Raw genomic sequence first — 13719 nt, 5'->3', positions numbered from 1 at the left:
TGGAAATCAAGGTTGAGGAGTGGAGTCGATGTAATGTCTAAAAGATTTGGAGGGGTGAACTCATGTATACGAAAAGTAGTAAACGGTACTAAATTTAATACAATCTGAATTTGGAGGAATGGATGGAACTGGTATCCTGAAATTTTAAATTAACATTACTGGCCGAGTGTTGGATTATAATACTGAGAGAGTTTTCGAAATATGTACTTATGTGCACGAAAAGTACTAAATGATACTAAATTTGATACCATTCCGACTTATATGAACCGGTAGCGCTGGAATTCTGAAATAGAAATAAGATTACTATAACATTTTGGGACAAAGGAATGTAGGTCGTTTTGGAATATCGTACTTATGTATGTGTTTTAAATGTTACTAAATTTGGCAAAAATTTAAATTTTGGGAGAACAAATAGATTTGAAATCCTGAAATTTGAAAACAAGATTACTGTTGTAGATTTGGAAAGCCGTACTTACAGGGTGACATGAAAAAAACTGCAACCAACTTCAGACTGCTGTCATTTCTTAGCCACTCGTCCGAGAGCTGTTAAAATTTTTCCAGTGACAGCTGAACTTATCGCAATATTCCATTCGGCAAATATTGAAAAATGAGATCAGGGTAGAGCCATTGAATTTCCAAAAAGTGCAAGAACTTACACCGCAACAGAAAGAAATTAGACTTAAAAGAGCTAAAGAGTTGCTTCGCTAGGCCGAAAGTGGTGAACTACCGAATTTGGTCTTCTCCGATGAGAAAACATTCGTAAACAAATAAAATGTTCGTGTTTACTTGCCAAAGAGGTCAGCTGAAAATGTGCTTTGGGATGGCCACCAGAACTCAAGCACCGACCATAGTGATGGTGTGGACCGCCATAACAGCCCATGGTCGCTCTCCGCCCGTATTAATAGACCGTGGCATCAGAATAAATGCCGAATAGTAGCGCGAAAATATTCTGGAGGGTGTAATAAAGCCTTGGGCACGCAAACATTTTGGCCGCAGACCTTGCACATTCCAACAGGTCTCAGCTCCAATGCACTCTGCACGCGCCACCCAAGCATGGTTACAAAATGAGGTTCTTCGGTTCATTTCCAGAGCACAATGGCCACCAAAATCTCCGGATAGCAATCCGTTGGACTATTGTGTCTGGAGTATTTTGGAAAGCAAGGTTGGCACTAAAAAATACCAAAGTGTCGATCACCTCAAGCAAGCGCTTCGCCGGGAATGGACCAAAATACCGCAGAGCAACATTCGGGCAACGTGTGACGATTTCGTTGGCCATAATTGTGCCAAAGGTGACCAGTTCAAAAAAATCTAAACTTATTCTAAAAGTTGATGCTATTTCAGACATTTTTGCTTCCTTCAATAAAATTAAAAAAAAAAAAAAAAAAAAATTAAAAATGATGGCGTTTGACTTTGTTGTAGTTTTTGTATCTCACTCAGTAAATGCGTTCAGAAAGCGTACGAAAGGTACTAATGGTACTACATTAGGTATTGGGTGAATGGATACTGCTTGAAATCTAAGTATTGGTATTTGGGGAAAAATTACAATCGGAAATATGAAATTTGGTGTGAGAGCCTTTGATGTTGTTAATGTTGTTTAAGATAGACAAACAAATGGCTTTGTCGAAATTCTAAAAATACATGTACCAAAAGTACTAAAATGCACTAAATTTGGTACCATTAGGAATTATCTGAACGAAATCGTGAAATTTGGTATGAGAATCAATTTTTGTAAATGGGGTTGATGTACGGAGTTGGTTTTGGAAATTTGTACTAAAGGTACGAAATTTGGTACATTTACGTTGTGGATGAACGGAAGAAGCCGGTATTGAAATCCCAGTTAGTAGGATGTTTGGGATAAAAAGTGGGTTTGGAAATGTGTACTTCATGTCAACGAAATGTTAGAAATGTGTACTACAAGTGCACGAAATGTACTACTTAGTATTATATTAGGTACAATTTGGTGTTGGGTGAATATATTCTGCTTGAAATCAGAAATTTGTTATTAGGGTCGCTGTTCATGTGTAGCCTGGACATATGGAGGTGGTTTCGAAAAATATATACTACAATTGTACGAAACGTACTGAATGGTACTAATTTTGGTAATGGGTGAAGGGATGGAGAAAAAATGTTTAATGTTGATATAGATGTCACTGTTGATGTCTGTTGTTAAGATATGGAGGTGGTTTCGGAAATACGTACTATTATTGTACGAAAAGCACTAATTGGTACTAAATTTGGTATTGGGTTAAGGGATAGGGCTGGAATCCTTAAATTTAATATCTGGTATCTGGAATTGAGATATGAAGTCGGTTTAGGAAATGTGTAACATAATTGTACGAAAGTACTAAATGGTACTAAATTTGGAATTGGGTAAATGAATAGAGCTTATATCCTGAAATTAGATATTGAGGTCTCTCTTGGTATCAACAATTATAGATATGGAGTGGGTTATGAAAATGTTTACTATAATTTTATGAAAAGTTCTAAATGGTACTAAATTTGGTATTGGGGAATGGGGCGAGGGGATAGGGCTTGAATCCTCAAATTTGGTATCTGTTGGCATCTGGAATTGAGATATGGAGGTCGGTTTGGAAACATGTATTGCAATTGTACGAAAAGTACTAAATGGTACCAAATTGAGTAGGCATGAGAGCTAGAATCCCGAGGTTTGATGTTACAGCAGGGTTTCGGAGAGAGCCACCAACCCTGATCAGTTTTAATTTGACTCATTTACTTATTTCTATTAATTTATTTGAACCACTGTCCCTCAATCAACGATGCTCTACTGTCCAAGGAGTGGTCGGTCAATTTTTTTATTTTTTTAAATTCGTTTTAAAATTTATTGGGAAAACAAAATCATTTCAATTAACAGCAATTTATTGCATTAACAAAAATTGAGAATTCAAACAAACAGCGAATCCAAATGCACTGAATATTTGCCAATGATAGAAGATTAACATCAAATGAAATTACAGACGAAATGAAGAGAAATAATTCGGCCAGTGGCTCAGCAATTTGGCTTAAAACACAAATCACCTAAGGCCATAGGAGCAGCAGCACAGAGCAGCTACAACCATCATCACATAGAACATTTGACTTAATTGAGAATTATCAAGAGCAGCAACCGCCGCGCCAGAGGTTTCTAACTTCGTTACCAATGTGTAATGCAAAAGTTGTCGCTGCGGACTAACGAAATTTTCATGCCGTCTCCCATTCTGCTTCAGACAATTTCGTATCAATTCATCGGCTATTTGCAAATTGTATTCATGACACAGACCCATGGCACGTAGAAATTTGATTTCGGTTGCCGTCGGCACACAGGTATAACTTTGAGGACCGCTGCTGCGGATAACAGGACACGAATGTAATTCGGATAATTTCAACGATATTAAGTATTCGGCGGACACATTGACTTCTTTATAGATCGCATAAGGCTCGCCAAAAGTTATTAATTTATCGCGATATTTGATTGAAACCTCCTGAGGATAGTAGCCGCGACAATAGTGTTCGAATGTTCCATGTTTGATGAAGAGACAACGAGGAGAGACCAAGTCGCAAAAGAATGCGAAACAAATTAGTATTGTTTTGATAAATATTTGAAGGTTGAATTGTTGTCCAAATGTCATATGGAAATTTGAAAAAAAAAAAGAAAAACAATAATTGGAAGCATGATTGGAAGTATTGAAGTACTTCCCAGGTATATTAAAACGGGGTCACGTTTTAATTTTTATAACCTACATCTGTTGGGGATATTATAAGTTTGATTTTGCCAAAAACGTATGCAACACCTCGAAATATTGGTCCAAGACATTGAAAACTATGTATGGATATTCCTATCTTGCCGGGCTGAGTCGATCTAGGTATGCATGCCCGTCTGACTGTCTGCCCATGATCAGAATAGCAGCCTATTGTTTTTGGAGATGGTCGCAAAATATTTAATTGTTTAAATGGACCAAAAATAGACCAAATAGAAAAAATGTATTGTTTTTGCAGTTCCTCTAGAGGTCACAATTACAGACAGTTCAGCATGGAATTTTGCCTAGCGGGTGAAGGAGTCTATAAATTTTATGTAAACAAGAAAAATAGTATATGTAGGTTTTGCCGACAGATGTATACCCCCAGCCTTAAGTTATGATTATTAAAAATGTTGACCCTTTATGGGGGAGGTTCCGAAGCAGTTGGCAAATATTGACAAATTCGTATCTGACGGAAGACTGATATAAATATTACAACGTGTCAGATTTGGACTATACCGAATATGTTTTCTTTCGGAATTTTCAAATTTTTGCATTGGGGTCTTTGTTGGTGATTAGGGTCAAAGCAAAGAGTCGGGTTTGGAAATGCGTTCAGCAAGCATACGAAAGATACTAAATTGTATTAAATTTGGTATTGCGTGAACGGACACTGCTTGAAATCTAAAACTTGGCATCGGGATTGGGTTGAGATTTGGGGGTGGTTTTGGGAATACGAACTAAAAATTACTAAATATTGTTATTTAGGTGAGGAATTGTGTTGGAAGTCTAAAATTTGGCAATAGGATCACCTTTTGTGCGGTCTTGTTGATACATGGCTGGAGATTTGCGAATACCTACTACAAAGTACGAAAGGTACTAAATAGTATTAACTTTGGTATTTGGGGAAGGTTTAGAGCTGGAAATCTTAAATTTGGAGTTGTAAAATCAGGAAATTTGGTATGAGGAACAATTCCTGAAAATGGGTTTATGATAAAGAGGTGGTTTCGGAAATGATTACTAAGTGTGAGAACTGTACTAAGGGTACTAAATTAGGTACACTTCCGTTTTGGATAAACGAAAGGAACTGATAATTTGAAATGTTGGTATTGAGATCCCTCTTGGTGGTATGTTTTTGATTAGGAGTTGGCTTTGAAAACGTCTACTGCAGTTGCACGAAAGGTACTAAATAGTAGTATATTTGGTACAGTTTGGTATAGAGTGAACAGATAGTGTTTGAAAATTTTAAATTCGTCGCTGTTCATGTGTAGCCTGGATATATGCATGTTGTTTTGGAAATGTGTACTATATTTGTGCAAATAGTACTGAATGGTACTATAGTTTGGTATCAATAGAAGGTTTAGAGATAAAATTTGATATTTACATCACGTATGGTATCTGGGTTTGAGATTGGCTTGCAAATGTGTCTTATATTTTTACGAAGAGTACTAAATGGTACTGGATTTGGTATTGGGTGAAAGGATTGGGCTAGAATCCTCAAACTTTATTTTGAGGTGTCTGTTGGTATCTGAGCCTTACATATGGAGATTGTTTTTAAGATGTGTGCTTTAACTGTACAAAAACAACTAAATGTTACTAAATTTGATATTGGGTGAAACGATAGAGATAAAATTCGGAAATTTAATATTGAGGTCACTGTTGTTGTGAGAAATTGAGATATCTAGTTGGTTTTGAAAATGCATCCTTTATTTGTATTTGAAAGTACTAAATGGTACTAAATTCTGATGACTGGTGGTGTGTGGAAGTAAATGTTACTAAATTTGGTATTGGGTGGGTGAAGGGGTATTGAGATATGGAGCTGAAATTATGAAATCTGATATTGAGATCACTGTTGGTTTGAAATCGATCTAAAACTAAAACTTTTTCGGATTTGCAGTCACTTTAAAGGTCACAATGAAACACCAGACGACGGGGAATTTCACAGAAGTCTGGCAATTCGGAAGTCTGCCTGCTAGGAGTTAGCAGGTAAAACAAACCAAAAGTTGTCTGTGACTTTGTGCTGTACAGAGGACGTCAGAGGACTTTAATATAGGGCAAAAGCTACTGTTCAAAAACCAAATGTAATATTTTTGCAGAACTGTATGACATTAATAAAAAAACGAAATCGGGCAGAATAAGTTTGGACCTAAGGGGTCACATGGAACACACGCCCTACTTTAGCCTTTGCTTACTTCTTCAAAAATATTTTTAAGAATATTTTCCAAGGACTTCATGAAGAAGAATTTGTTTTTTAATTTTCAAGGAATTCGTGACTGCTAATAGTGGAGATTTTCGAAAATTTGTCAAGGACTTTTATAATCTTCTGATAAAAATGTGGAATTTCTTGGGGACTGATTGACTGAAAATCATGATTTTTATACTCTCCAACATACATGGTATGGAGGGTTTCTAACTCATCGAAATAATCATTTTAGACTCATCAAAGTATGTGTATTCTTAATCAGAGTAAAATTCTAAGACGATTTAGCCCTGTCCGTCCGTCTTTTGTAATGACGCTAGAGTCAAAATGAATAACAATGGGAAACTAAAATTTTGCACCGATCTGTCTTTTGTCTGCAGGCAGGTCAAGTTCGAAGATGGGCTGTGGTATGTGATAAAGTGTACCGATATACTTTATCACATACCACATTTTTCAATTGTCTGAAATTCTACCCAAGCAGTTCCCTGTGAATACTTACCCCCTGAAAGTGAACTGTCTCTATAGGTCCACTATATCGTATATACTACATATAACTGTACCTCCCGACATTCGGTATTTTCATGATTTGAATCACATTTTTCAATGGCATTGTCTGAAATTCTACACAAGGGGTTCTCTGTGAGTACTTTACCCGCTGAAAGAGAACTGTCTATATAGGTCCACTAGGTCGTATATCCTATATATAACTGTACCTCCCGACATTCGGTATTTTCATGATTTGAATCACATTTTTCAATGGCATTGTCTGAAATGCTACACAAGAAGTTCTCTGTGAGTACTTTACACCCTGAAAGAGAATTGTCTATATCGGTCCACGCATAATGGTGCCTCCCGATATTTGGTATTTTAATAATTTTAGCTACATTTTTCAATGGAATAGTCTGAAATGCAACACAAGGAATTCTCTGTGAGTACTTTACCCCCTAAAAGAGAATTGTCTGTATAGGTCCTACATAGGTCCACGATATCGTATAGCCTCCATGCAATGGTACCCCCCAATATTCAGTATTTTGATCATTTTAGCCACATTTTTCTATAGCATTGTCTGTAATTTTACACATGGAGTTTCCTTTGAGTACTTTACCACCTGGAATAGAATTGTCTATATAGGTCTACGTTTTAGTATATCACCCATATAACGCTACGCCGGTATTTCCAGGATTTTTGCGTCCAAATTCGTATTTGAAGTTCGTAAGGGGTACTACAACCTATGATGGAAAATTGTCTATGAAAGTCCACTTCTTAGTAATGACCCTATACAACGGTACGTCCCTTTATTCGGTATTTTAATTATATTAGCGACATTATTTACCGGAATTGTTTTGAATTTCGTATTTAAAGTTCAGAATCGTTACTTATATCTATGACAAAAAAAAATTCTTATCCAGCACCATGTCTTCATTGAGCGCTATTTTTCGACGGATTTGTTTTTTTTTAAATGTAAATTTTTCAAGTACCTTCCAAATGATGGAGTTTGGCCCGGCCGAACTTAACTGCCTTTTTACTTGTTTAAAATGCTTTTTTACGATTTTTTGGACTACATTTTTTAAGATCTATTTGCCAATAACCTTATGAGGAAAATTGTAGATTTTTAAGAGTATTTGTTCAAGGACTTTGTATACAGGGTTGCCCATATTTGACGGACCCATGTTTTTTTTTTCATTCCAATCAACGAGGCTTGTCCGCAGGCAACATTCATTGCGTCAATTGAATTTTGTATGGGAACAAATGCAAATCAATGCGAATAATCCGTTGTAAAGTGGACCGAGCCATGCCCAACTGCTGAGAACTGCGTTTTGGGATGTTCTTGGGGACCTCTCAACACTGGCTCGTACGGCAGCGATATTCTCGGCCGATCGCCTTGGTCGACTTTTATATGGCATCTTCGGATTAGAAAGAGCCTTACCAGTCGAAAATTTTTCGTATAAACGCTTAATGGTGTTCTTAGAAGGTGTTCTCACATTTTTTAATGTTTTAAAAGCACGTTGAGTTTTCACAATTGACTTCTTGTAAATTTCAACTATTTCAGAGCGCTCGCGTGGCGTGTATTGGTTCATGATAAAAATCTGCTTGGACTGACGCTTCAAACGCGGTATGTCATTAAGCGATGTGACATCTCTGTCAAAAGTTATGGCGTTGCCAGATGGGCCCGTCGAATATGGGCAATCCTGTACAATTTTTTTTGAGGATTTCATCCAGGGCTTTTGGCATACAAATTGTAGATTTTTTAAAATGTGTTTTCAAGGTCTTTTTGTAACAAATGACACATTTTTATTCCCAATTATTAAAATTTTGCAGCCACCATTTTTCCTGTTGCATTTTAACGAAATTTTGTAAAATTTCCAAATAAGTCATAATATTAAGTTTTACAAATTGCAGCAATTAATGCTTTTGCAACGGGTTGGGCAACAATGTAAAGCCATACAATTTTTCACAAAAACTTTATGTCAAAATATTACGTCCCTCAATAACAACTCTATATTCACATATATAAATTCCATATTTCTACATACCATATGCCCCTCATTTTATTGTTACAAATTACTATAATAATTTCATTACCGAGAGAATTCCTCATAAAAATATATTGACAATCGGTTATAAGCCTATGCGTTTAAAGCTGATTAAATAATATGCCGCTTAATCATAAATTATTATGACAACAAATAAATTGGAATTGCTGTACTGTTGTTGTTGTCGTCCTCCTCACATTCATATCCATTGGGATTTTTTTATTACGATATTATCGTATTGATCGTCTTATAATAAGAATTGCCAGAAGGCAATTGAGCTGTAATCACCTTAAATTCAAAAAACCAAAAACAAGATACATTGTTGAAAACTAAATTTTCAAGATCAGAGCCACACGAATGGAGGATAAGTACGTACTTTGTGCAGAGAAGCTGCAAGTGCTGCTCTCTGAAAAAAAAAAAAAAAAATAAAATGAAAAAATAGTCGTATTAAAGAAAAGTACTACAGATTATCTGCTTTAACTTCCGTTGCGGTGGAAGGACAATATTGATATGTGTTCCAGAGAAGTGAACAGAAACAAGTTAATTTAGTAGGTGATGATTGGTTGGACAGCACTTGGTCAAGGTATTATATTACAAGACATATCACAGGTTTTTTTTATTGATTGCCTGTCTATAATAATTATTTAGTGGGTATAAGGCATTTAAGAGGTCTTCATTATGGTTAGTTAAGATTCTACAGTTCCTCTATTTAAGTTTTTACAGGTTTTCTGAGGATAGAAGATCTTTTACAGCTTTTCTAGGAATTTGAATTTAACAGATCTTAAGCCGACTTTCTATGAATGGAAGAACGTCGAGAAGTCTTTTATGGATAGAATTCCATTAACAGGTATTTTTAGGGATCGAAGACCTTGCGATAAAAGCTCTCGTGGATCACCTTCAACAGGATCCATGGATAAAAGATTTTTACACCCTCAACTATATGCCTACAGAGGGTATCATTTGATACGCCAAAAACGTGGCTCATGAAATACCGGTTTTAGACCCTACGTGTCTTTGGACCAAATCCGTTTCAGGACATGTGGATTCGATTTAGCGATGTCCATCCGTATTTCCGGCTGATGCGCACGATAACTTTCAAAGGGAGTATCCGATTTGGTCCAAACTTTCTACATCGTAATATTATTATAAAACTTAGATCGAGTTCGGAGTTGGGCAATCGTGGTCCACTGCTTCTGGTACCACCCCCTCCCCCCAAAAGGTCAACATTTTCAAAAAAATATTTTACTGCACATAAAGCTGAAGAATTATCCAATTTGGCTCCAACTTTGAAAATCTTAATATTTGCATCAGTCAGGTGCGATAATAGGGAATATCGGTCCATTCCATCCAGTTCCTCCCCCACAAAGAGTCAAAATTTTGAATAATTAAAACTCTTATAAAATGTGATGTAAGTATCCGATTACCTTAAAATTAGACACATCACAATATTTTTATTAACCCAAGGTCTGGTGTGAAGATGGAATATATCGGTACACTCCTTCCGTAATCTGGTATATCCATGAAGCTCATAAAACCCGAAATTAACATCCAATTCTATTCAGACTTGGTACATCCATTTATATTTCCATCGACACAAGGTCCATTATAAAGATGGTAGAGACCGGACTATTTCTTCTGGTTCCTCCCCCACAAAAGGTCAAAATTTAGAATAGCCATAGCGATTAAAAGCCGAAATAAGCATCCGGTTGTCTTCATACTTCACACATCCCATTATTTCTAGTAACATAAGATCTACTGTGAAGATGCGATATTCCACTCGTTCTGGTACCTCTCCCACAACGGGTCGAACTTTTGAAAATCGATGAAACTCATAAAACGCGAAATTAACATCCTATTCCATTCAGACTTGGCATATCTTAATGTTTCTATCACCACTTTCACACACATGTTTGCTAATACAGAAACAGTTGTGAAGATGATATATACCTGCGAACCCCTTCTTGTACCCCATCCACAGAGGGTCACAATTTTTATTACTTCTTTCTAAATATTTCACTCAACCGGAAATTTGGGATGAACATGGAATTTTTGATTTCGTATAAAATTGGATATAAATGTTCGATTTTTTTGTAATTTTTCCCATTAACAGCTCTTCTGGGTCTGGGCCTTCTTAGCATCGAAGATCTTTAATTGGCATAAGACTTTTTATAGGTTTCTTGGCTCAAAAACCATTAACAGGTCTGTGGGGATCGAAAACCATTAACCTGTCTTTTGGGGATCGAACAACTTTAACAGGTCTTCTGGAGATCAGAGATCTTTAACCTTTCCTCTATCAAAAGCTTTGCTATGAATAAACAATTAAAAAAGAAGCTAAATCCGATCGAACTTTTGATACCCTCCACCATTCTGAAGGTACCAATTACAAACTTAAAATACGAAATTTGAAACAATTCCGTTGAATAATGTCGCTAAAATCATGGAAATACCGAAATTTGAAACAATTCCGTTGAATAATGTCGCTAAAATCATGGAAATACCGAATATCTGAAGGTACTGGTATATGGGTGCTATGCTAAAACGTAGACCTTTACAGACAATTATCCTCCAGGGGGTAAAGTACTCAGAGGGAACACCTTGTGTGGATTTTCAGACAATTCCATTGAAAAATTTGGCTATAATTATTAAAATGACAAATATCGGGAGGAACCGATATACGATATCCTGTACCTCTATATAGATAATTATCTTCCAGGTGTAATTTTCTCACAAGAAACAACTATTGTGAATTGTAGAACGATTCCATTGAAAAATGTGGCTAAAATCTTCAAAATACCGAATACCGTTATATGGAGGCTTACGATATCATGGACCAAATAGGACAGTTCTCTCTCAGGGGGGGTAAAGTACTCACAAGGAATTTCTTGTGTGGATTTGCCAATGCCATTTGAAAATGAGATTAAAATCATAAAGAAGAGGAAGATCAGGAGGTATCTTTATATGGGGGCTATACGATATTGTGGACCCCTTTATAGACAATTCTCTCTCAGGGGGTAAAGTACTCACAAAGAACTTCTTATGTTGAATTTCAGAGAATTACATTGAAAATGTGGTCTAAAATCATCAAAAATACGGGGGTACCGTTATATGGGAGCTATACGATATCGTGGACTGATATAGCCCATCTTCGAACTTGACCTGCCTGCAGACAAAAGACAGATCTATGCAAAATTTTAGCTTCCTATCTTTATTTGTTTTGAATCTAGCGTGATTTCAAAAGATGGACAGATGGCCGGACGAACAAGACTAAATTGTCTTACAATTTTACGCTGATCAAGAATATATATACTTATTGTTGGGTATAAAATTATTACTTCGATGAGTCACAAACGGAATGAAGAACTTAATATACCCTCCATACTATGTATCATACATAACATGGAGGGTATAAAAAAGTTTCAGCAGGTATCCTATGGATGGAAGCACTGAAATTCTGGGAATCGAAGAGCTTTAACAGGTCTTTAAGTGACAAAAGCATAACACGGGTCTTCCACAAGATTTGTTATTGGTATTCTAACCAAAATTTAAAATCTAAATTTTTGGTATAACTTAAAATTCTAATCAGAATCTATCTCTCCCCCTGCCATCTTTTTGGCGTTTTCACAAATGATAATAACATTTAAGTTCTTCTCCATATCGTAATCACCTTTACACATCCATGTATGGTATTTCCCCATTATCATATTCGTCTTGGCTTATCCATGTTGTTGTTCTACCATCATCAGTTTTGTTTTTTGTTGTTGTTACCCAGATTTCAACAACAAGTGCACATTTTGAGGTTGGAAAAAATATGCGAAACATGGCCTTGCGGCTTTCTGGCCTACAACGCTGACGACAATCAATGATTTTATGGAAAAATGTTTATGATATCAAGTATTCCTTCAGCAAGACTTAAGCCACAAAAAGAAACGAATTATTATTGGCCAATAAACGATTTGTATCTTGGCAATGTTTTTTTGGTCTGTGACTATAAACGATAATATAATTTTATGTAGCATTGTTTCAAGTCTTGACATATTTTCTTGATAAAAAGACGATGTCAGAAAATTGAAATGGGGTTTTGTTGTCTTCACTGTTGACCTTAACATGCTTTAGATGAATTTGTAATATTTAGAAATCTAAGTTGACACTTAGGCAGGGAAAGTATAAGGATTGTGACTTGAAACATATTCCCTACAACACTATACGCTGGAGGTATTATAACTATGATTGGTTCCGAAATTATGTAAAACCTCGAAATATTGGTTCACGACAAAGGATGTTTTTATGGCCGAGCTAAGACGAACCAGCTAGATACGTCTGCCTGTCTCTCAGTCTGTCCATATTGACTAATATTAATAAATCGCAATTATGGCCCGATCCTAACGAAATTTTGCATGGAGGTGGGGTTAGGGTCAGAATAGAAGTCTATCGTTGGGGGAGATGATCCCAAAATATTTTGGAATTCAAATGGACCCAAAACACAAAAATGTTTTGATTTTTCAGTTTCTCTTGAGGTCACAATTTTAGACCAATCGACTCGGAATTTTACATGGAGCTAGAGTTTAAATGTCGATATTTATATACCCTCATCGAAATAACGGTTTTAGACCCTAGATCTCTTTGCACTATATCCGTTTCAGGACGTTTGGAGTCGATCTAGCGATGTCCGTCCGTCCGCTTGTCTGTCTGGCTGATGCTCTTGATAACTCTCGAATGAAGTATCCACCCCAAAAGGTTGAATTTTGAAAATAATATTTTACTGCACAAAGGGAAAGGATAATCCGATTCTGGTCCAACTTTGAAAATCATAATATTTGCATCAGTGCTAGGTCAGGTGCTAAAATGGACAATTCCGTCAAATTACTTGAATCAAAATATTATATTTTTATTAAACCTAAGTCTGGTGCCCTTCTGGTATCTCCCGCACAAAGACTGAAAATTGTGAACATACACGAAGCTCATAAAACGCGAAATTAACATCCGATTTGATTCAGACATGGTGATTATAAAACCCCAAATAATTATCCAGTTCTCTTCATATTTCACACATCCCATTATTTCTACTAACACGCGATCTGCTGTGAAGATGGGATATATCGGTCTACTCCTTCTGGTTCCTTCCCCACAAAGGGTAAAAATCTTGAATAATAATGAAGCTCATGAAACGCAAAATTAACATCCGATTCCACTGAGACTTAGTACATCTCAATGTTGCCATCAATACAAGATCTGTCATAAAGATGGTAGAGATCGG

The 13719-nt window shown here is 36.2% G+C and overlaps 1 protein-coding gene across 1 annotated transcript; it reads right to left on the bottom strand.

The window, feature by feature from the left end:
* Window positions 1–2821: 2821 nt before the first annotated feature.
* Window positions 2822–3647, bottom strand: LOC109611983 (uncharacterized). The gene has a single exon (XM_020035516.2). It carries the CDS (start codon window positions 3624–3626, stop codon window positions 3033–3035), a length of 594 nt encoding a protein of 197 aa, XP_019891075.1. The 5' UTR covers window positions 3627–3647; the 3' UTR covers window positions 2822–3032.
* Window positions 3648–13719: the final 10072 nt, after the last annotated feature.

Source organism: Musca domestica, unplaced genomic scaffold, assembly GCF_030504385.1.
Source record: "Musca domestica strain aabys unplaced genomic scaffold, Musca_domestica.polishedcontigs.V.1.1 2, whole genome shotgun sequence".
NCBI classification, from domain to species: Eukaryota; Metazoa; Arthropoda; class Insecta; order Diptera; family Muscidae; genus Musca; species Musca domestica.
This window is presented reverse-complemented; position numbering and strand designations above follow the sequence as displayed.